This window comes from Scyliorhinus torazame, chromosome 2 (assembly GCF_047496885.1).
Source record: "Scyliorhinus torazame isolate Kashiwa2021f chromosome 2, sScyTor2.1, whole genome shotgun sequence".
In the NCBI taxonomy this organism is placed as follows: Eukaryota; Metazoa; Chordata; class Chondrichthyes; order Carcharhiniformes; family Scyliorhinidae; genus Scyliorhinus; species Scyliorhinus torazame.
In genome coordinates this window covers 116,014,127-116,039,454 of record NC_092708.1, presented here as the reverse complement: position 1 = coordinate 116,039,454, position 25,328 = coordinate 116,014,127, and the positions used below count along the sequence as shown (strand labels likewise).

The 25,328-nt window shown below is 45.8% G+C and overlaps 1 protein-coding gene across 4 annotated transcripts in view; it reads left to right on the top strand.

The window, feature by feature from the left end:
- The window catches only part of ubr3 (ubiquitin protein ligase E3 component n-recognin 3), a 606,570-nt gene extending 581,852 nt beyond the window's left edge, over nt 1–24,718 (top strand). For all 4 annotated transcript variants that reach the window (XM_072475854.1, XM_072475858.1, XM_072475857.1 and 1 more), the window contains one exon: nt 22,240–24,718. In XM_072475854.1, the coding sequence (XP_072331955.1) occupies nt 22,240–22,357 (118 nt within the window). In that variant the 3' untranslated portion in view covers nt 22,358–24,718. The remainder of the gene's footprint in view (nt 1–22,239) is intronic.
- The last annotated feature ends 610 nt before the right edge of the window (nt 24,719–25,328 follow it).

Genomic DNA, 25,328 nt, shown 5'->3' with positions numbered 1-25,328 from the left:
ATTAGGTCAGGTAAAAGCTTCGTCAAAGAGCTAGATTTTAAGAAGTTAACGAAAGAAGGAAAGTGAGGTAGTGAGGCGGTATGGTGTAGGGAAGAAACGCGAGAGTTAGAACCTAGGCAACTGATGGCCCAGCCACCAATGATGGAAAATGTACAATAGGCCAGAGTTAGAGGAGCGCAGATGACTCAGAGAGTTGTGGGGTCAGAGGAAATTATAAAGATGGGGGTAGGAGCAGACTACGGAAGGATTTGAAAACAAGGATGTGAATTTTGAAATTAAGATGTTGCTTGACCAGGATCCAATGTAGGTCAGTGAACGCAGGGGTGATAGAGGAGCAGAACTTGCTGTGAATTAAGACACAAGCAGCAGAGTTTCAGATGAGCTGAAGTTCACAAGAGGGTAGAATGCAGGAGACCTTCAGGAAATGCATTGGAATACGAGAGTCTAGAGATGGCTACGGTATGGATGAGGGTTTCAGCAGCAGAACATCTGAGAAAGGGCAAAGTCGGACAATGTTACAAAGGTGGAATAGGGGTCTTTGAGATGACATGAATATGAGGTCAGAAGTTCATCTCTGGATAAAATATCACACCAAGTTTGTGAGCAGAATGATTTACTCTCAGATAGTTACCAGGGAGAGTGCTGGAGTCAGCAGATAGGAAATAACGGAGTTTGGAGCAGGGACCAGAATCAATGGCTTCTGTCTTCCCAAGATTTAATTTTGAGGAAATTCCTGCGCAACCAACACTTCATGTCAGATAAGCATTCTGATAATTTAGTGACAGCGGGGGTGTCGAGAGAGGTGTTGACAGTAGAGTTGCATATGTGTCAGCATACATATGAAAACTAACGCCATGCCTTTGGATGATGCCATCAAGATGCAGCATGTTGATAAGAAATAGGAGGGGGCCAAGGATTGATCCTGGTGGACACTAGTTGTAATGGTATGGGAACAGGAATGGAGGCCATTGCAAGTCATTCTCCTTCTATGATTAGAAAGGTAAGAATGGAACCACATAATTGCAGTCCAACCCAACTGGGCAACAGTGGAGAGGCATTGGAGGAGGATAGTGTGGTCAGCTGCGTCAAAGGCTGCAAACCGGCTGAGAAGTATGAAGAAGGAAGGTTCACCTTGTCACACTCACATAGTATGTTGTTTGTGACTTCGATAAGAGCTGTTTTTGTAATGTGGTAGGGGTGGAAACCTGATTGGACGGATTCTAACATGGTGTGCCAGGAGGATGGGACTGGATTTGGGAGATGACAGCATTCATAACAACTTTGCCAAGAAAGTGAGATTGAAGATGTGATAGTTTACAAGGGCAGAGGGATCAAGCGCTGATTTTTTGAGGAGAGGGATGATGATGACAGATAAAAGAGAGGAACAACACCTGAAGAGAGAACCGTTAATAATATCAACTAATGTAAGCGACAGGAGGGGATCTTGGTGATCAACAGTCAGTGGGTGTCATGGACAAGATGAGTTCCAAGAGGGCATGTGGGGAGATAGGATGGAAACTAGAGAAAGATGCAAGTTCAGGGTTAGAGTGAGGAGGAGCATTAAAGTAAGTTTGCGGGTGGGTTGTTGTTATATTCTCAATGTGCTCCAAAGAGAAACGGTTTGGAGGTGCCACACACTTGGGTGTCTTACAAACATGATGCGAGGTTTATTCAGGAGATATTGGTCATACAATCTAAGATGGAGAACTGAAGCCTGAACAAACACTCTGCTAATGTCATAGCAGATCACATGACTTTCCATCAACAGGAATGTATTCCTTAATTCAGAACAGCTGTGGAAGGGAGGGACATTTGTCATAGGCAGCGGATTAGATTGTCTCAAACTTTGTGACAAAAAAGTTCATGATCTTCTCAAATAATAGAACCTTTTCCTCCGAAATGTTGTGGATGTTGATTGAGTCAATTGAAATTTTCAAGACTGAAATATTTTTGTATCAAGGGATATCAAAGGCAATAAAATGTAACTAAGTTACAGATTAGCCAGCTCTCCCATACTGAGTCATGACTGGTGGTGGATGGCTAAACAATTAATAGGAGGAGGAAGTTCCACAAATATCTTCATCATGAATGCAGTAAGAAGTCTTACAACACCAGGTTAAAGTCCAACAGGTTTGTTTCGATGTCACTAGCTGTGCTCACCCCAGTCCAACGCCGGTATCTCCACATCATGTTCATCATGAATGATGGCAGAGTTCAGCACATCAGGGGAAAAGACAAGGCTGAAGTATTTGCAACCATCTTCAACCAAAAGTGCCAATTCTCCCGAGGTCACCAACATCACAGGTGCCAGTCTTCACCAAATTTGATTCATTCCACGTAATATCAAAAAACAGCTGAGCATACTTGTTACAGCAATGATATGGCTCTCAAGAACATTTCACTTGTAGTTGCTGGGACAGGAGGGTCATTAATTTTCTCAGCCTGATTTCTCCTCTCACTGCCCATCTGTAAATAAAAAGGCAATTTAGATCTCTGATTTTCCCCTTTTTAAGTGGTGGCACATTATCCCCAACCCTTTAGTGTAGAGTGTCCCAAACGTTTATAAAAATCCCACAGCAAACCTGAGATAAGATAAAGTAAGAGAGTTGGTTTATTTTACACACACAAAAAATGTGGTAAAGGGCTTTTGCAATGTCCACCCCTTTTGCACTAATACAACAAAAGAAAGGATAAGAGAAAGAAAGGAATTCAGGGCTTGGCCACAATAAAATTAAGTGTTATGGTTTTATGTGAGTCCTGTGCCTGAATCAAATGTCCAATGGCGTATTCCTTCAGAGGGTAGTCGGCAGACTGTTGCCGGGTAATCCATCTTTCCAGAAACAAGGATTTCCACGATGGGAGAAGGCACATTGAATTAAATTAGTCTTGAAGGTGCAATGTAGTCTTGAATGTTCCAATACTTCCCAGTGTAAATGAGGGTCAGGCTATTTATCTGGGCCGAGCTCTTACTGCTGCTACCTGCTCAATTAAAAAAATGGTAGATAGAGGTGGGCTGCTTGCCTGAGTTCTACTTCTGTTTTGAGATCAAACCATGACTCAAGATAATGGGTGGGTTCTACCGGTCACGTTGCGCCCAAAATGCACCGTGTTCGGGGATCTACCCGACTCGCCATGCCTCGCGAGATCGTGTCGCGATGTGGACCCGCCCATTGTAGGTGGGAACACTTTCTTGCAAATCTGCATATTAGAGTGAGACAGCTGGTCTCACTCTAATATGCGTTCCCAAGATCTAACCAAGGTCTAGGGTCTAGCCCCCTTGCCTTGGAGGCCTTGGCCGAGGGTCGTTCAGTGCTTGTCACCTGGGTGGCAGCCTGGCACTGCCAAGTTGCTCAGCACTGACAACTGTCAGGGGCACTGCCAGTGTGCCCAGTTGGCATTTTCTTCACACCAGTGATCGGACCGGGTTGTGCCTTGGACGGGTGTAGTGCGGTGACCTCCCCCTAGTGAGTCGGGGCATGGGGGGGGAGGGGTCGTGTCGGGGGCTCAAGAGATAATGGGTGACGAGTTCCGGCGAGCGGAGCTCCACAGTGCAGAAAACGGGGCTAGGTGCGACCTCGTAGGGGAATTCCCCACTGAGGCCCCTGGCCTACGTGATGGGCATTAGAGTGCGGGGTGTTTCCCAGCTCTCCGAGCACCGGGAAACACCCGGCTAATCACACGCGCTGCAGGTCCGTAGCTGGCTGGAGAAAACATCCCATCTGCTAATCCATTATGTTGACTTGGCTGGAATATATATGCAATACAAGGAGTATTACATTCCAGGCGGCGTGAGGTTTGTTCACTTTCAAACTGCTCAGAAACTTCCAGAAGCCAAGTTAGATCAGTTAGAGCCATTCTTTTACTCCAGAAATAGTGACTTCAGGAAAACATAAAAAATAATTTCATAAAATATCTAGGTTGCCGTATATTTATATGTGTCTATTCCTGTCTCCCGGTCAGGGCATACTGTTGAAGATTAGTCAATCCCCTAGCCAAGATATTCCTGTATAGGTAGAACACAGGTACTGACAATGTGACAATTGCCTCCGGGTGTCCATTCCAGAAAGAGGACACAGCCAAACCAGCCAATTTATTGCCCCATCAATCATTAGCAGAATGATTGAAGCTGTTGATAATAGCACTATCAAGTGGCACTTACTCGGCAGTAACCTGCTCACCAATGCTCAGTTTGGGTTCCTCCAGAATCACTCACTCCAGCATGGAAAAAACAGCTGAATTCCAGAGGTGAGGTCAGAGTGACTGCGATTGACATCAAAGCAACATTTGACTGTATGCAGCATCATTTTTCAGTGGGAATTCAGGAAGAACTCTCCACTGGCTAGAGTCGTACCAAGCACAAAAGAACATTGTTATATTTATGGAGGTCAGTCATATCACAGAGCAGCTGCAGTACATTTTTCTGGAGGAGGGTAAATGGGCAGAGGTCATGGTTCACATTACCACCAATGACATAGGTATGAAGAACATAGAACAATACAGCGCAGTGCAGGCCCTTCGTCCCTCAATGTTGCGCCGACCTGTGAAATCACTCTAAAGCCCATCTACACTATTCCCTTATCGTCCATATGTCTATCCAATGACCATTTGAATGCCCTTAGTGTTGGTGAGTCCACTACTGTTGCAGGCAGGGCATTCCACGCCCTTACTACTCTGAGTAAAGAACCTACCTCTGACATCTGTCCTATATCTATCTCCCCTGAATTTAAAGCTATGTCCCCTCGTGCTAGGGGAAAAAAGGCTCTCACTGTCCACCCTATCTAATCCTCTGATCATCTTGTATGCCTCAATTAAGTCACCTCTTAACCATCTTCTCTCTAATGAAAACAGCCTCAAGTCCCTCAGCCTTCCCTCATAAGATCTTCCCTCCATATCAGGCAACATTCTGGTAAATCTCTGCACCCTTTCCAATGCTTCCACATCCTTCCTATAATGCGGTGACCAGAATTGCACGCAATACTCCCAATGCGGCCACACCAGAGTTTTGTACAGCTGCAACATGACCTCATGGCTACAAAACTCAATCCCTCTACCAATAAAAGCTAACATACCGTACACCTTCTTAACCCTCTCAACCTGGGTGGATGTACATGGACACCGAGATCTCTCTGCTCATCCACACGACCAAGAATCTTACCATTAGCCAAGTACTCTGTCTTCCTGTTATTCCTTCCAAAATGAATCACCTCACACTTTTCTGCATTAAACTCCATTTGCCACCTCTCATCCCAGCTCTGCAGCTTATTTATGTCCCTCTGTAACTTGCAACATCCTTCCGCACTGTCCACAACTCCATCGACTTTAGTGTCATCTGCAAATTTACTCACACATCCTTCTACACCCTCCTCCAGGTCATTTATAAAAACAGCAGTGGCCCCAAAACAAATCCTTGTGGTACACCACTAGTAACTGGACTCCAGGCTGAACATTTCCCATCAACCACCACCCTTTGCCTTCTTCCAGCTAGCCAATTTCTGATCCAAACTGCTAAATAACCCTGAATCCCATGCCTCCATATTTTCTGCAATAGCCTACCGTGGGGAACCTTATCAAATGCTTCACTGAAATCCATATACACCACATCAACTGCTTTACCCTCATCCACCTGTTTGGTCACCTTCTCAAAGAACTCAATAAGGTTTGTGAGGCACGACCTACCCTTCATAAAACCGTGTTGACTATCTCTAATCAAATTATTCCTTTCCAGATGATTATACATCCTATCTCTTATAAACCTTTCCAAGACTTTGCCCACAACAGAAGTTAGGCTCACTGGTCTATAGTTACCGGGTTTGTCTCTACTCCCCTTCTTGAACAAAGGGTCAACATTTGCTATCCTCCAGTCTTCTGGCACTATTCCTGTAGACAAAGATGACTTAAAGATCAAAGCCAAAGGCTCAGCAATCTCCTACCTAGCTGCCCAGAGAATCCTAAGATAAATCCCATCCGGCCCAGGGGACTTATCAGGGGACTCGCACCGGTTGATCAAAGAACAAAGAAAAATACAGCACAGGAACAGGCCCTTCGGCCCTCGAAGCCTGTGCCGACCATGCTGCACGTCTAAACTAAAATCTTCTACACTTCCTGGGTCCATATCCCTCTATTCCCATCCTATTCATGTATTTGTCAAGATGCCCCTTAAATGTCACTATTGTTCATGCTTCCACCACCTCCTCCGGCAGCGAGTTCCAGGCACTCACTACTCTCTGTGTAAAAAAACTCGCCTCGTACATCTCCTCTAAACCTTGCCCCTATGCTCCCTAGTAATTGATCCCTCTACCCTGGGATAAAGCCTCTGACTATCCACTCTGCCTATGCCCTTCATAATTTTGTAGACCTCTATCAGGTCGCCCCTCAACCTCCGTCGTTCCAGTGAGAACAAACTGAGTTTATTCAACCGCTCCTCATAGCTAATGCCCTTCATACCAGGCAACATCCTGGTAAATCTCTTCTGCACCCTCTCGAAAGCCTCCACATCCTTCTGGTAGTGTGGCAACCAAAATTGAACACTATACTCCAAGTATGGCCTAACTAAGGTTCTATACAGCTGCAACATGACTTGCCAATTCTTATACTCAGTGCCCCGTCCAATGAAGGCAAGCATGCTGTATGCCTTCTTGACTACCTTCTCCTGTGTTGCCCCTTTCAGTGACCTGTGGATCTGTACACCTAGATCTCTCTGACTGTCAATACTCTTGAGGGTTCTACCATTCACTGTATATTCTCTACCTGCATTAGACCTTCCAAAATGCATTACCTCACGTTTGTCCGGATTAAACTCCATCTGCCATCTCTCCGCCCAAGTCTCCAAACGATCTAAATCCTGCTGTATCCTCTGACAGTCTTCATCGCTATTCGCAATTCCACCAACCTTTGTGTCGTCTGCAAACTTACTAATCAGACCAGTTACACTTTCCTCCAAATCATTTATATATACTACGAACAGCAAAGGTCCCAGCACTGATCCCTGAGTAACACCACTAGTCACAGCCCTCCAATCAGAAAAGAACCCTTCCATTGCTACTCTCTGCCTTCTATGACTTAGCCAGTTCTGTGTCCATCATGCCAGCTCACCCCTGATCCCGTGTGACTTCAACGTTTGTACCAGTCTGCCATGAGGGACTTTGTCAAAGGCCTTACTGAAGTCCATATAGACAACATCCACTTCCCTACCTGCATCAATGATTTTTGTGACCTCTTCGAAAAATTCCATCAAGTTAGTGAGACACGACCTCCCCTTCAAAATACCGTGCTGCCTCTCGCTAATACGTCCATTTGCTTCAAAATGGGAGTAGATCCTGTCTCGAAGAATTCTCTCCAGTAATTTCCCTACCACTGACGTAAGGCTCACCGGCATGTAGTTCCCTGGATTATCCTTGCTACCCTTCTTAAACAAAGGAACAACATTGGCTATTCTCCAGTTCTCCGGGACATCACCTGAAGACAGTGAGGATCCAAAGATTTCTGTCAAGGCCTCAGCAATTTCCTCTCTAGCCTCCTTCAGTATTCTGGGGTAGATCCCATCAGCCCTGGGCACTTATCTACCTTAATATTTTTCAAGACGCCCAACACCTCGTCTTTTTGGATCTCAATGTGACCCAGGCTATCTACACACCCTTCTCCAGACTCAACATCCACCAATTCTTTCTCTTTGGTGAATACTGATGCAAAGTATGCATTTTGTACCTCGCCCATTTCCTCTGGCTCCACACATAGATTCCCTTGCCCATCCTTCAGTGGGGCAACCCTTTCCCTGGCTACCCTCTTGCTTTTTATGTACGTGTAAAAAGCCTTGGGATTTTCCTTAACCCTATTTGCCAATGACCTTTCATGACCCCTTTTAGCCCTCCTGACTCCTTGCTTAAGTTCCTTCCTACTTTCCTTCTTTTCCACACAGGCTTCGTCTGTTCCCAGCCTTCTAGCCCTGACAAATGCCTCCTTTTTCTTTTTGACGAGGCCTACAATATCTCTCGTTATCCACGGTTCCCGGAATTTGCCGTATTTATCCTTCTTCTGCACAGGAACATACCGGTCCTGAATTCCTTTCAACTGGCATTTGAAAGCCTCCCACATGTCAGATGTTGATTTACCCTCAAACATCCGTCCCCAATCTATGTTCTTCAGTTCCCGCCTAATATTGTTATAATTAGCCTTCCCCCAATTTAGCACATTCACCCGAGGACCACTCTTATCCTTGTCCACCAGCACTTTAAAACTTACTGAATTGTGGTCACTGTTCCCGAAATGCTCCCCTACTGAAACTTCTACCACCTGGCCGGGCTCATTCCCCAATACCAGGTCCAGTACAGTCCCTTCCCTAGTTGGACTATCTACATATTGTTTTAAGAAGCCCTCCTGGATGCTCCTTACAAACTCTGCCCTGTCCAAGCCCCTAGCACTAAGTGAGTCCCAATCAATATTGGGGAAGTTGAAGTCTCCCATCACAACAACCCTGTTGCTTTTACTCCTTTCCAAAATCTGTCTACCTATCTGCTCCTCTATCTCCCGTTGGCTGTTGGGATGCCTGTAGTAAACCCCCAACATTGTGACTGCACCCTTCTTATTCCTGATCTCTACCCATATCGCCTTGCTGCCCTCTGAGTTGTCCTCCCGTAGTACAGCTGTGATATTCTCACTACCAGTAGCGCAACTCCGCCACCCCTTTTACATCCCCCTCTACCCCGCCTGAAACATCTAAATCCTGGAACGTTTAGCTACCAATCCTGTCCTTCCCTCAACCAGGTCTCTGTAATTGCAACAACATCATAGTTCCAAGTACTAATCCAAGCTCTAAGTTCATCTGCCTTATCCGTTATACTTCTTGCATTAAAACATATACACTTCAGGCCACCAGACCCACTGTTTTCAGCAACATCTCCCTGTCTGCTCTTCCTCAGAGCCATACTTGCCGTCTTCCCTAGTTCTCAATGTTTTCACCTTCTGACCTATTGCTACGGTACCCACCCCCCTGCCATACTAGTTTAAACCCTCCCGTGTGACACTAACAAACCTCGCAGCCAGGATATTTATGTCTCTCCAGTTTAGATACAACCTGTCCTTCTTATACAGGTCACACTTGCCCCGGAAGAGCTCCCAGTGGTCCAGATAGCGGAAACGCTCCCTCCTACACCAGCTGTTTAGCCACGTGTTTAGCTGCTCTATCTTCCTATTTCTAGCCTCACTGGCACGTGGCACAATCCCGAGATTACAACCCTAGAGGTCCTGTCTTTCTGCCTAGCTCCCTGAATCCCTGCTGCAGGACCTCATGCCCCTTCCTGCCTATGTTGTTAGTGCCAATAGTACAACAACCTCTGCCTGTTTGCCCTCCCCCTTCAGGATGACCGATCATGGTGGGTAATTTTAATACGGTCTTAGATCCTTGGATGGACCAGTCAAGTTCTAGTTTGGGGAAATTGTCAGCAATGGCAAAAGAGCTGCGAGGGTTCATGGAGCACATGGGAGGTGCTGATCCGTGGAGATTTGAGAAGCCAAGGAGTAAGGAATATTCATTCTACTCCCATGTTCACAAGGAGTACTCCAGGATCGATATTTTTATATTGGACGAAACATTATTGACAGGGGTAGTGGGCACAGAGTATTCAGCAATCGTAGTATCGGACCACGCGCCACATTTGCTAGACCTACAGGTGAACACGGGAAACTCTCAGCGCCCAAAGTGGAGGCTAGATGCAGGGTTGTTAGCAGACGATAAGATATGTGAGCGAGTGAGGGAGGCCATTCGGTGGGTATATAAACACCAACGACACGGGAGAGACCGCGGCTGGGGTGGTGTGGGAGGAATTGAAAGCGGTCATCAGAGCGGAATATATTTTGATTCGGGCCCATAGGGAGAGGACTGAACGGGCGGAGCTCGATAGACTAGTAGGAGAAATCTTGCGTGTGGAAAGAAGATATGCAGAGTCCCCGAATGAGGAGCTCCTGAAGGAGCGCCAGAGACTTCAAATGGATTTTGGGCTCCTTTCCACAGGCAAGGCGGAGGGACAGCTGAGGAGGGTAAAAGGGGCAGTGTACGAATATGGGGAGAAAGCTGGTAGGATGTTGGCACATCAGCTGAGGAAGCTGGAGGCGGCAAGTGAGATAGGGAAAATTAAGGATGTCAGGGGGGAAGTAGTAAGGGACTCGGGGCGGTTAATGATGTGTTCCTGGAATTTTATAGCCGTTTATACGAGTCCGAACCCCCTGAGTGGGAGGAGGGAATGAACCAATTCCTGGAGAGGCTGGAGTTCCCGAAGGTAGATGAGCTGGTGGAAGTTTTGGGGGGCCCAATTGGGCTTGGTGAAGTGATAGACAGATTGGGGGCAATGCAAACGGGTAAGGCCCCGGGACCTGACGGACTCCCAGTGGAATTTCACAAAAAGTTTTTGGGGCTAGTGGAACCGCTGTTAGTCAAAGCTTTCAATGAATCCAAGGAGTTAGGAATGCTTCCCCCAACGCTGTCACAGGCATCAATCTCTCTCATCCTGAAGCAAGACAAGGACCCTGAGAGCTGTGGATCGTACAGACCAATTTTCCTTTTGAATGTGGATGTTAAATTACTGGCAAAGATCTTGGCCACCAGAATAGAGGATTGTGTCCTGGAGATAATAGGTGGGAATCAGACGGTGTTCGTGAAGGGCAGGCACTTAGCGTCTAATATTAGGCGGCTTCTCAATGTTATCATGATGCCAGCCGAGGGGCTCGAGGCTGAGGTGGTAGTAGCCATGGACGCAAAGAAGACTTTCGACCGGGTGGAGTGGAAGTACCTATGGGATATTTTAGGCAGGTTTCGGTTCGGGCAGGGATTTGTGGACTCGGTCCGGCTGTTGTATTAGGCCCTGGTGGCAAATGTGAGAACCAACTGAACCCGGTCAGAATATTCTAATCTCGGGAGAGGGACAAGGCAAGGATGCCTGTTCTCTCCATTACTGTTTGCCCTGGCCATAGAGCCTTTAGCAATGGTCCTTAAAGCATCGAGTGCGTGGCGGGGAATAGTGAGGGGGTGGGTGGAGTACAGGGTTTCTCTTTATGCGGATGACTTGCTACTTTATGTTACAGACCTGGTGTGGGGGGGATGACCGAAATCATGGAGGTACTGGGAGAATTTGGGTGATTTTCAGGCTACAAGCTGAATAAGGGAAAGAGCGAGATGTTTGTGATCCAGGCGCGGGGACAGGAAAGGAGACTGAGGGAGTTACCTTTTAAAGTGGTGGCGGGAGTTTCAGATATTTAGGGATCCAAGTGGCTAAATAGCAGAGGCAGCTCCACAAGTTAAATCTGGCAAAGCGGTTGACCAAATGAAAAGGGATTTCCACAGATGGGACATGCTCCCGCTGACGTTGCGGGAAGGGTCCAGACGGTGAAGACAGTCCTCCCAAGACTGCTTTTCTTGTTTTAATGCCTTTCGATTTTTGTCCCAAAGGCTTTTTTTAAAAAAATAAATGCGGCGATTACAGGTTTTGAATGGGCGGGGAAAACCCCGAGAGTAAAGAGGGCACTTCTGGAGCAGGGTCGCGTGGAGGGGACTGCCATACCGTAGGGCAGGGACTCACTTTAGGTACCTGGGGGTACAGGTTGCCCGGGAGTTATGGGGTGGGGGGGGGGGGCTCCGCAGGTACAACATTTCTAGTTTGGTGGGGAGAGTGAAAGCTGATCTGGCAAGGTGGGATGGTCTCCCTCTGTCAGTGGCGGGTCGGGTACAGGTGATTAAAATGAACTTGTTGCCATGATTTCTGTTTATTTTGCAATGCCTGCCGATTTTCCTGCCAAAGGCTTTTTTCAGAGAGATTGAGGGAAGGATTAACATAAGAACATAAGAACTAGGAGCAGGAGTAGGCCATCTGGCCCCTTGAGCCTGCTCCACCATTCAATGAGATCATGGCTGATCTTTTGTGGACTCAGCTCCACTTTCCGGCCCGAACACCATAACCCTTAATCCCTTTATTCTTCAAAAAACAATCTCTCTTTATCTTAAAAACATTGAATGAAGGAGCCTCTACTGCTTCACTGGGCAAGGAATTCCATAGATTCACAACCCTTTGGGTGAAGAAGTTCCTCCTAAACTCAGTCCTAAATCTACTTCCCCTTATTTTGAGGCTATGCGCCCTAGTTCTGCTTTCACCCGCCAGTGGAAACAACCTGCCCGCATCTATCCTATCTATTCCCTTCATAATCTTATGTTTCTATAAGATCCCCCCTCATCCTTCTAAATTCCAACGAGTACAGTCCCAGTCTACTCAACCTCTCCTCGTAATCCAACCCCTTCAGGTCTGGGATTAACCTAGTGAATCTCCTCTGCACACCCTCCAGTGCCAGTACGTCCTTTCTCAAGTAAGGAGACCAAAACTGAACACAATACTCCAGGTGTGGCCTCACTAACACCTTATGCAATTGCAGCAGAACCTCCCTAGTCTTAAACTCCATCCCTCTAGCAATGAAGGACAAAATTCCATTTGCCTTCTTAATCACCTGTCGCACCTGAAAACCAACTTTTTGCGACTCATGCACTAGCACGCCCAGGTCTCTCTGCACAGCAGCATGTTTTAATATTTTATCATTTAAATAATAATCCCTTTTGCTGTTGTTCCTACCAAAATGGATAACCTCACATTTGTCAACATTGTATTCCATCTGCCAGACCCTAGCCCATTCACTTAGCCTATCCAAATCCCTCTGCAGACTTCCAGTATCCTCTGCACTTTTTGCTTTACCACTTATTTAGTGTCGTCTGCAAACTTGGACACATTGCCCTTGGTCCCCAACTCCAAATTATCTATGTAAATTGTGAACAGTTGTGGGCCCAACACTGATCCCTGAGGGACACCACTAGCTACTGATTGCCAACCAGAGAAACACCTATTAATCCCCACTCTTTGTTTTCTATTAATTAACCAATCCTCTATCCATGCTACTACTTTCCCCTTAATGCCATGCATCTTTATCTTATGCAACAACCTTTTGTGTGGCACCTTGTCAAAGGCTTTCTGGAAATCCAGATATACCGCATCCATTGGCTCCCCGTTATCTACCGCACTGTTAATGTCTTCAAAAATTCCACTAAATTAGTTAGGCACGACCTGCCCTTTATGAACCCATGCTGCGTCTGCCCAATGGGACAATTTCCATCCAGATGCCTCGCTATTTCTTCCTTGATGATAGATTCCAGCATCTTCCCTACTACCGAAGTTATGCTGACTGGCCTATAATTACCCACTTTCTGCCTACCTCCTTTTTTAAACAGTGGTGTCACGTTTGCTAATTTCCAATCCGCCGGGACCACCCCAGAGTCTAGTGAATTTTGGTAAATTATCACTAGTGCATTTGCAATTTCCCTAGCCATCTCTTTTAGCACTCTGGGATGCATTCCATCATGTCCAGGAGACTTGTCTACCTTTAGCCCCATGAGCTTGCCCATCACTACCTCCTTGGTGATAACAATCCTCTCAAGGTCCTCACCTGTCATAGCCTCATTTCCATCAGTCACTGGCATGTTATTTGTGTCTTCCACTGTGAAGACCGACCCAAAAAACCTGTTCAGTTCCTCAGCCATTTCCTCATCTCCCATTATTAAATCTCCCTTCTCATCCTCTAAAGGACCAATATTTACCTTAGCCACTCTTTTTTGTTTTCTGTATTTGTAGAAACTTTTACTATCTGTTTTTATATTCTGAGCAAGTTTACTCTCATAATCTATCTTACTCTTCTTTATAGCTTTTTTGGTAGCTTTCTGTTGCCCCCTAAAGATTTCCCAGTCCTCTAGTCTCCCACTGATCTTTGCTACTTTGTCTGTTTTTTCCTTCAATTTGATACTCTCCCTTATTTCCTTAGATATCCACGGTCGATTTTTACCGTCCTTCCTTTTTGTTGGTATAAAACTTTGCTGAGCACTGTGGAAAATCACTTGGAAGGTTCTCCACTGTTCCTCAACTGTTTCACTATAGAGTCTTTGCTCCCAGTCTACCTTAGCTAGTTCTTCTCTCATCCCATTGTAATCTCCTTTGTTTAAGCACAAAACATTACGTCGTTCATATGGGGAGGGAAGGTGGCTAGAGTTAGAAAGGTGCTACTACAGAGGGGAAGGCAGGCAGGGGGTTTGGGTCTTCCGAACCTGATGTATTACTACTGGGCGGCGAATGTGGAGAAGGTGCGGAGTTGGGTAAGAAGGGTTGATTCCAAGTGGGTCAGAATGGAGGAGAGTTTGTGCAGGGGGTCGGGATTGAAAGCACTAGCAATAGCGCCGCTCCCGATAGCCCCGGGGAAGTACTCAGGGAGTCCGGTAATAATAGCTTCATTGAGAATTTGGAGGCAGTTTCGCCAACACTTTGGGTTGGGGGCAGGGTCAAGGGAAATGCCGATTCAGGGGAATCACAGATTTGAGCCAGACGGTGGGATGGAAATTTTCAGAAATGGGAGGAGAAGGGGATTAAGACTGTAAAAGATTTGTTTCTTAGGGGTCGGTTTGCAGGATTGAAGGAGCTGGAAGCGAAGTATAGGCTGGAGCAGGGGGAAATGTTTCGATACATGCAGGTTCGAGATTTTGCCAGAAGGGAGATACAGAACTTCCCGGAGGAGCCGGCCTCCACATTGCTGGAGGAGGTGCTGACGACAGATGGGCCTGGAGAAGGGGGTAGTGTCAGCGGTCTACGGAGCTATTTTGGAGGAGGAGAAGGCACTACTGGAACGGATCAAAGCAAAGTGGGAGGAAGAGTTGAGAGAGGATATGGAGGAGGGGTTCTAGTGTGAGGTGCTCCGGAGAGTGAATGCCTCCACCTCGTGCGCGAGGTTGGGCCTGATAAAACTGAAGGTCGTATACAGAGCACACTTCACGAGGGCGAGGATGAGCCGATTCTTTGAAGGAATAACGATGTGTGTTAACGTTGCGGGGGGGGGGGGTGCTAACCACGTTCATATGTTTTGGTTCTGTCCAAAGCTAGGAGATTACTGGAAGGAGGTTTTTAGGGTAATTTCTAAAGTGGTGCACGTGAAACTGGACCCGGGTCCCCGGGAGGTCATATTCAGGGTGTCGGACCAGCCAGGGTTCGAAACGGGTGCGGAGGCAGATGTTGTAGCCTTCGCCTCGTTGATCGCCCAAAGGCGAATCCTGATGGGTTGGAGGGCAGCATGACCTGTGACCTGGCGTGGCGGGGAGACCTCTTGGAATTCTTGACTCTTGAGAAGGTTAAGTTTGAACTGAGGGGAAGGATGGAGGGGTTCGAACATTCATGGGCATTATTCATTATGCACTTTTAGGAACTGGATAACATCGAACATTAGTTGGGGGGGTGGGTGGGAGGGTTGGGGGGGGGAGGGGGGCGATGGGTATTAATGGTGGCCATGGGTGATTCCTGATTCCTTTTTGTCAGTTGTTTATGTGAAATGTGGGCAAATGTTTTGGGTTTGGTGGGAGGATGGGATCGTTGTTATTCATGTGGGGATTGACATATTTGTGACTGATTATTGTTTATTACTGATTATTGTTTATTGTTGTGGGTGTAAATTTGGGAGAAATTGCGAAAAAGGAGGAGAATAAAGAAATATTTATACAAAAAACATTAAAAAATAATGATTGGGAACTCCGTATACGGTAGCCAGGAAATGTGGGCAGTTGGGGACATTGCGTTCTTTTGGGGTTCTTTTCTTTTTTTATATATATATATATATATATATTCATGTGTCGGCCCACGCGACTGTTTGAGAAATGTTAATGTGTTAAACTGTGAAAATTTTAAATGCTTCAATAAAATATTTTCTTAAAAAGAAGAAAGCACATCAGTGCCTATACATTCTCAGGAAACTAAGGAAATTCGGCAGGTCCACATTGACTCTTGCCAACTTGCACCATAGGAAGCACCCTATCTGGCTGCACCACAGCCTGTTATGGCAACTGTTCGGCCCAAGACCGTAAGGAACTACAGAGTTGTGAACACCGCCCAGTCCAGCACATAAACCTGCCTCCGATCCATTGACTCTGTCTGCACCTCCCGCTGCCTTGGGAAAGCGGGCAGTGTAATCAAAGACCCTTCCCACCCGGCTTATACACTCCTCCAACTTCTTCCATCAGGCAAGAGATACAAAAGTCTGAGTATACACACTAACAGATTCAAAAACAGCTTCTTCCCCGCTGTTACCAGACTCCTAAACAACCCTCTTATGGGCTGATCTGATCTCTTCGCACATCTTCTCTACTGAGTAGTACTGCACTCCGTATGCTTCACCCGATGCCTGTGTCTATGTATTTACATTGTGTACTTTATGTATGCCCTATGTATTTTCTTTTCATGTATGGAATGATCTGTCTGAAGTGTACGCAGAACAATACTTTTCACTGTACCTCGGTACACGTGACAATAAACAAATCCAATCTAATCTAATCAAACACAATGCTGAATGCTCTCCAGGGCTTGTAGCATGTGGGCACAGACTATTTCACTATCTGCGGAGTTATGAATGTTGCTGAACTTTTTGCAATCATCATTGAACTGCCCTACTTATGATGGAGGGACGGTCGTTGATGAAGTAGTTGCAGATGATTGGGCCGAGGGCAGGACCCTGAAAAACTCCTTCAGTGATGTCCTGGGACTGGGATGATTAACCTCAAACTATCACGTTCATCGTCCTTTGTGCTAGGTATGACTCCCGACAAGTGAAGAGTTTTGTCCCCTGATTCCCATTGGCTCCAGTTTTGCTAGGGATCCTTGATTCCATACTTGGTCAAATGTTGCCTTGATGTCAAGGGCAGTCATTCTTGCCTCACCTCGGGAGCTCAGTTCTTTTATCCATTTCTGGATCAAGGCTGTAATGAAGTCAGGAGCTGAGGACCCCTGGCAGAATCCAAACTGAACATCAGTGGACAGGTTATTGCTGAGTAAGTTCTGCCAACTACAGCATGGTGCCACCAACAAGCACACCTTCCCCTATAAACATTCCATAGGGACAACCTGGTTGACTCCTCCATCTCCCCCAACACCTCATCCCCTTCCCATGCAATTGCAGAAGATGTAACACCTGCCCCTTTACCTCCTCACCGTTCAAGACCCCAGGTGAAGCAGAGATTCATTTGTGCCGGGTAGATGCTAGTGCTGCAGCTGTACTGGAACTGCTTGGCTCAGAACGTAGCTGGTCCTGGAACACAAGTCTTCAGTATTATTGTCAGGGCCCATAGTCTTTGCAGAATCCAGTGCCTTCAGCGGCTTCTTGACATCATGTGGAGTGAATCGAATTGGCTAAAGACTGGCATCTGTGATGCTGGGTAGCTCAGGGGTAGGCTGAAATGGATCATCCACTCAGCTTTTCTGGCTGAAGGTGGTTGCAAACACTTCAGCCATGTTTTGTGCACTGATGTGCTGGGCTCCCCTATCATTGAGAATGGGGATATTTACCAAAGCTTGGGGAATTCTGGCAGGGGTCTGCCAACGTTATTTTTTTAATAAAATATATTTATTCAAATGTTTAAACAAATTTTCAACAACCCCCCCCCCCCAACAAAAGGAAAGAAACAAGAACACAACAAGCAGAAACTATACATTGGATTTCCCCCACAACAATAACCCCCCCCATATAACATTAAAAAACACAAATAGGGAAAAAAAACCACCTTAACCTAAACGCCACCCCAAAAGAACCCCCCCCCCCCCCCCCCCCCCCCCCCCCCCGGCCCTGGGCTGCTGCTGCTGCTGACCACCTCCTAACGCTCCGCGAGATAGTCTAGGAACGGTTGCCACCGCCTGAGGAACCCTTGCACAGACCCTCGCAAGGCAAACTTTATCCTCTCCAGCTGGATGAACCCTGCCATGTCATTGATCCAGGCTTCCACACTAGGGGGCTTCGCATCTTTCCATAGTAGCAAAATCCTCCGCCGGGCTACCAGGGACACAAAGGCCAGAATACCGGCCTCTTTCGCCTCCTGCACGCCCGGCTCGTCCGATACCCCAAATAATGCTAATCCCCTCGGCTTGACCCGGGCATTCACCACCTTGGACATAGTCCTCGCAAAACCCCTCCAAAGCCCACCCAGCGCCAGGCACGACCAGAACATGTGGACGTGATTTGCCGGGCTCCCCGAGCACCTCCCGCATCTGTCCTCCACCCCAAAGAACCTACTCAACCTCACCCCTGTCATATGCGCTCTGTGAGTAACTTTGAACTGTATTAGTCTGAGCCTGGCGCAAGAGGAGGAAGAATTAACCCTACTCAGGGCATCAGCCCACAGACCCTCATCTATCTCCTCCCCAAGCTCATCCTCCCACTTGCCCTTTAACTCCTCCATCGAGGCCTCCTCCTCTTCGTGCAGCTAATGGTAAATCACCGAAACCCTGCCTTCTCCAACCCATCCACCTGAAATCACCATGTCCTGAATCCCACGTGCCGGAAGCAGCGAGAATTCCCTCACCTGCTGCCTCACAAACGCCCTCACTTGCATGTACCTGAAAGCGTTTGCCGGGGGTAGCCCAAACTTCTCCTCCAGCGCCCCTAGGCTCGCAAACGTCCCATCGATGAACAGGTCCCCCCATTCTGCCTGGTGCCAGCTCCGAAACCCCCGATCCATCCTTCCCAAGACGAACCGATGGTTCTCCCGAATCGTGGACCGAACCGAGGCTCCCACCTCGCCCCTGTGTCACCTCCACTGCCCCCAGATCTTCAGCGTCGCCGCCACCACCGGACCCGTGGTGTACCTTGTCGGCGAGAGCGGCAGCGGTGCCGTCACCAGTGCCTTCAGGCTCGTGCCCACACAGGACGCCATCTCTAGCCTCTTCCACGCCGCCCCCTCTCCCTCCATTACCCACTTACGGATCATCGCCACATTGGCTGCCCAATAATAGCCACACAAATTCGGCAGCGCCAGCCCCCCCCCCCCCCCCTGCTACGCTCCAGAAAAACTCGCTTCACCCTCGGGGTCTTACTCGCCCACACAAATCCCATGATGCTCCTGCTTAACCATTTGAAAAAGGCCTTGGGGATCAGAATGGGAAGGCACCGGAACACAAAGAGAAACCTCGGGAGGACCGTCATTTTGACCGACTGCACCCTACCCGTTAGTGAGAGTGGCAGCATATCCCATCTTTTAAAATCCTCCTGCATCTGCTCCACCAACCGCGTCAAATTGAGCTTGTACAGGGCCCCCCAACTCCTAGGTACCGAAAGCTCCTTTCCGCCCTCTTCAGCGGTAGCTTGTCTATCCCCCTTCCTTGGTCCCCTGAATGCACCACAAAGAGCTCACTCTTCCCTACGTTGAGTTTATACCCCGAAAAGTCCCCAAACTCCCTAAGGATCCGCATGACCTCCGCCATTCCCTCCACTGGATCCACAACATACAACAACAGGTCATCGGCATACAACGGCACCCGGTGTCATTGTCCCCGACCAATCTCCTCCATTTCCTGGACTCCCTCAGTGCCATGGCCAACGGCTCAATTGCCAGTGCAAACAACAAGGGGGATAAGGGGCACCCGTGCCTCGTCCCCCGGTACAGCCAAAAGTACTCCGACCTCCGCCGGTTCGTAGCCACACTTGCCACCGGGGCACTATATCGCAGCCTTACCCAACTGATGAACCCCTCCCCGAACCCAAACCTCCGCAACACTTCCCAAAGATACTCCCACTCCACCCGATCAAAGGCCTTCTCCGCGTCCATAGCTGCCACTACCTCCGCTTCCCCCTCCACTGAGGGCATCATAATCACATTGAGGAGCCTCTGCACATTTGTATTTAGCTGCCTACCCTTCACAAATCCCGTCTGGTCTTCATGAATCACCCCCGGGACACAGTCCTCAATTCTCGTAGCCAGCACCTTCGCCAGCAACTTAGCGTCAACATTGAGGAGCGAGATCGGTCTATACGACCCGCATTGCAATGGATCCTTGTCCCGCTTCAAGATCAAAGAAATCAGCACCCTGGACATTGTCGGGGGCAAGGTTCCCCCCTCCCTCGCCTGATTAAAAGTCCTCACGAGCTCTCCCCTGACCAGCGCCTTCAACGCCTCCAAGACTACCCCCACCTGCACCTGCCCGTTGTCGTTGGCCTCCAAGTATCTTTCAATACACCCCCGTACCCACCCGCACACCCCCTCATCCGCCAACAGTCCCACATCGAGGCACCACAGTGGGCGCTGGTCCCTCTCCTCTCCCAACTCCAGCTCCACCCAATGCGGGGCGTGGTCGGAGATGGCTATGGGCGAATATTCCGTTCCCTCCACTTTTGGGATTAGCGCCCTACTCAAAATGAAAAAATCTATCCGGGAGTAGGCTCTATGGACGTGGGAAAAGAAGGCAAATTCCCTGGCCTGCGGCCTGGCAAACCTCCATGGATCCACTCACATGGGTCCAGCACCGAGCCCGGAGACGGATTTGGTTGGAGTGGAGGGACTCGGACTTTCAAAGTCAGGGGTGTGGGTGAGCAACCTGGCGGGGTTTCTCAGGCTAGAGAAAATAAAGTTTGCCTTGAGGGGTTCGGTGGAAGGGTTTGCTCAGAGGTGGCAGCCGTTTATCAAATTCTTTGGGAAAAAGTAAGGTGTCAGCAGTGGTTGGGGGGGGGTTAATAACGGGGGAGTTGTGTAAGGTGGGGGCAGGTCGGTGGGGAATTTGTTTCTTGGTGTGCTTGTGTTACAATTTAAAATATAAATGCCTCAATAAAATATTTTTTTTAAAGAAGAAAATGGGGCTATTTGTGGAGCCGCCTTCTCCAGTTAGTTATTCAATTGTCCTCCACCATTCACGACTGGATGAGAACTTAGATCTGGCCTGTTGGTTATGGGATTGCTTAGTTCTTGTCTATTGCATGCTGCTTTCACTGTTTGGCACACAAGTAGTTCTGTGATGTCGCTTCACGATGTTGACACCCTATTTTTAGGTAGGCCTGGTGCTTCTCCTGGCATACCCTCCTTCATGCTTCATTGAACCAGGTTGCTAGATGTGTTTGAAATCAATCCCCTTTAGCACAGTGTTAGTGCGACACAATATGATGGAGGGTATCCTCAATCAAGACGGGACTTCATCTCCAAACGTACTGTGCGGTTGTCACTCCAATTGATAATGTCTTGAATAGATACACCTGTGACATGTAGATTGGTGAGGATCAGGTCAAGTAGATTTTTCCTTCTTCTTGATTCCCTCAGCTCCTGCTGCAGAACCAGTGTAGCCTTTAGGACTCAACCAGCTTCGTCAGTAGTGGTGCGAATGAGCTACTCCTTGTTATGAACATTGAAGTGCCTCACCAGAGTATATTCTGTGCCCTAGCCACATTCTGTGCTCCCTCCAAGTGGTGTTCAGCATGGAGGAGCACACAGATCAGCTGAAGGAGTGGGTGGTAATCAGCAGCAGGTTTCCTTGGCCATATTTGACATGATGCCATCAGGCCTCATGGGGTCCAGAGTTGAGGTTGAGAATTGTGCTGCCACTTCTGGACATAGCTAGGGATAGTGATGGTGGTATCTGGGACATTGCCTGTAAGATATGATTCCATGAGTATGCATGTCAGGCTGTTGCTCAACTTGTCTGCTCTCCCAATTTCAGCACCAGCTGCCCAGATAGTAATAAGGAGGACATTGCAATGCGACCGGGCTGGAGTTGCCGTTGTCATTCCTGGTGCCAAGTCGATGCCGGGTGGTCCACCTGGTTTCATTCCTTTTTGTATACTTTGTCGCCGTTTGATACGACTGAATAGTTTGTTAGGCCATTTCAGAGAACATTTGAGAGTCAACCATATTGCTATGGATCTGGGGTCACATGTAGACCAGATCAGATAAGGATGTCCAATTTCCTCCCCAAAAGGGGATTAGTGAACCAAATGGATTTTTATGACAATCAACAATGGTTTCATGGTCACTTTTACCAAAACTAGCTTTCCAATTCCAGATTTGTTATATAACTTCCAACAGCTGCTGTAGTGGGATTAAATCCATGTCCCCAGAGCATTAGCCTGTGCCTCTGGATTGCTAGCCGGGTGCCATTCCCACTAGAGCACCACTACACTTGGTCTTGCCCTTGGCAGCTGGGTCAGTTGGAAGTGTGGCATTAAGATGGAGGGATATAAATGAGGAATTTTGAGCCTTCCCAGATAAAATTGCAATTCCTTTCTTCTTTCGCCCATCAAAAGTTATTTATTATCTTCTTACAATATGAGAGATTAAACCGTCTATCTGTTTTATTTTTAGTGTAGTGCAGTTATGATTAATTACATGTATTTTATTTTGTATTTCTTTATACTTGATGCTTTTTCTTTTATTTGCAGACGTGGCAAACCATTGTACCTGTGCAACGAACGCTATAAAGTTTTAGAGCAACAATGGGTGACACATACCTTTGATCACATCAATAAAAGATGGGGGCCACATTACAATGGATTATAACTGACTTACACATCCTTCCTGAAACATGGCCATCAAGAAGCTTTAGTTCATACAAATGTTACGGAGTTTATTTTTAAAAGTAGCCATTTTGTTAAAAAGCAATCCACAAAAATCATTATTCTGCATATGCAAAGGTGCTATTAATATCACTTTTATGGCACTGTGTGAAACATCCCAGCAAACCTAAAAGCCTGAGTCCAGAAATGGGTTAAAATATCTATAAAGTAAAGACCTATTATTTATTAGTCATATTGAAGCAATTGTAGCAATGTATGAGTACAATAAGCACAATTTGAATTTGTATGTGTCCCTCATTAAAATTGATGCAATGTTTATAGTACACGGACAAGACAGATACAGTGTGTAATTTTTGAAGAGTTGGTTGCTGATTCCCTTTCATTAGGAAAAGTACTCATCTGTAGGAGGATAAAACCTGGTCATATACACTTGATAGCGGTACACTATTTAGAATTTTTTTATTTGAAGCCTGCTGCATCTGTTGTGACATTTTTTCTGATAAGTTTGTGCTGAGTTTTTCCTTACTTTAGAGAGGTTTTGATTTATAACTCTGGCCATAATAATTCTTACAAAGTTTACTGTAACTTGCCCAGTTTACTTCAAACAATTATACAAGAGAAGGCTTCAATCTGTAGAAACTTCTGAATTAAAAGAAAATTAGGCTGTAAAACGTTCAGTCTCAGGAAATTTTGTTTCTTATTTTGTTAAAGGTAACTGAGAAAAATAAATATTTGGAACTGACTGCTGCTAATAACAGAACAACTACATTTTTTTAACCAATTGCTTATTTGGGAACCTAGCTTTATGCTTTGACAGTTTATAAGCACCTTATGGAGATGGTGTGTTTACTAAGTTTGGTCACCATATAAAATTTAAAATGTTTTAATTACAGATGTGCCACCTTGACACTGTGGTATGTTATGTGATGATTAGAACTGAAGTACATCAGCCTTCCCTATCGCAGATATCTGTTTCTGATAACCATTGTCAGCTCTAGGTTTAATTGTATTGCAGTTGTGCAGAGTAATTACTCCCATTTCTATCTGATTTACTAAACAGCAGAAATTCAGATCATTGTGGGAAATGAGCAGTCCTAATGTATCCAAAGTGCAGTTGAGATCCAGAATTTAACTGCAACATGGTATGGACACTTCTCATGTTGTCTTTTCATTATAGAAATTCCAGTGATTCTGGAGATCTGAAATCTTGCTTTTTGTTTACTTTTTTAAAAATTCAGCTGACTTTAGCAAATTATTTTCAACTTTTGACTTAAGTATAGCTAGTCTAGACATTTCTAAATGTCTAGTTTCAAAACTGCATAAAATATGTTTTATTTTTGGTGTTCAAAGGAAGAAAGCATTTCAGTCATATTTCTACCTGATGCAAAGGCACACAGACCTGTTAACGGACGTTTATGTCTACTAAATCATGAAAAAATATACTACAAAGAATTTAATAAAATTACATATTCAGGGAAGTAATTCATTAAGTGCTACAACTCATAAATACATTACAAGCTTGGTCCCATCAGAATCGTCACGGACTGGCTTGTGAGATTGTTTGCAGTGATTGATCTTTGTAAAACAGTGGGAGTTAATGAAAATTGATATATAATAGCTAATCAGATATTTTGTTTCACTCAGATACAATTTTTCACTTAACAAATATTTTCAAATTCTATAAAGATTTCATAATTCAATGGTAATACCATCATCTGACATGCAAAAATAATTGACAGACTTTATGATGCCTAATGGCAAATTTGTCAAGTGTTCTTTTTAAAAATAAAAAGGATCTGTGAGAATGCAGTGCAGAATATAACTAATAAACAGCATTAAAGACTTAAGCAGTTGAGCTACAGTATATGCTTATAAACCAGACAGCAGTGAGCACAAGTGTATAATTGTACCTGCTAATGCTGTGAATATGGTATTTAATTATGAATCATCCTAAGCTAATTTTAAACGGAGCATTCTTTATTGCTCTGATTCTTAAAGATGGTGATTGGCTTTTGGTTTCTTTTTATTCCCATACTAGCTCAGTTTGATTGCCAGACATGCAGTTGATTATAAATGTACTTGAATTTGTGCATGCTGCTGAATTTTTATTTTAGTTTTCCTAAGTTTTCTAAGACCCACTTACAAATTAATATTTTCATGCAAAACAAGTGGTGTGTAATTTGAGATAGAAGTTGAGTGTTCACCAGTGTGTTACCCTGTATGAATGAATGTTAAATACAGTACATTACTGTAAAAGCTGAACATTTTCTGGCACATTGAAAATTAAACCTTAGGATTAATCAAAATTTGACTGTAAAATATGTTAATAAAAATATGTAAATCATGTGTGTCTTTTTTAAAGCAAGATTTTCAGTAACTAATAACTCACTTGTCCGATATTGTAAAAATAGAAAGCAGAAGTTCACTTTTAGTAATGGATGCTTATAAAATGAATTTACCAACCCAAAGGTTTACCAATGGACAACCTTTCTCTGTATTCGCTTATCACACTTGAAGTTGGAGACAGACAGATCTTAACGAGGAATATGATGCTCTTCTGTAACTCAAGTGGTCTCAAGTACTACTACCTCTGAACTTGCTCTAAGGAGTATTTCCTCAAACATTTATTTTAATCTGCATTGGTTCAGGTTGGAAAACCCCTCTGCTTCAGTGGCATCTGGAAACATTCAAATGCCGAAGCCTAAAAATTCAAAAGTCTTCACATCCATCCATAAATGTATGCATTTCAATTCTTTACTTTCAGTTTTTAAAAAATGATCACCAGAAAGACTCTGGGGGGTGCCAAAGTTTGTTGTTTAGATGTACACTAGGTATTGTTTTAGCAGATAATTGGGTAACATCATACTTTTAAAACAAGTTTATTGTAAAGATACTGGCTTACATACATTTAGTTCACCAGCACAAGGAATTGTCATTATGAACTTGAAGTTCAC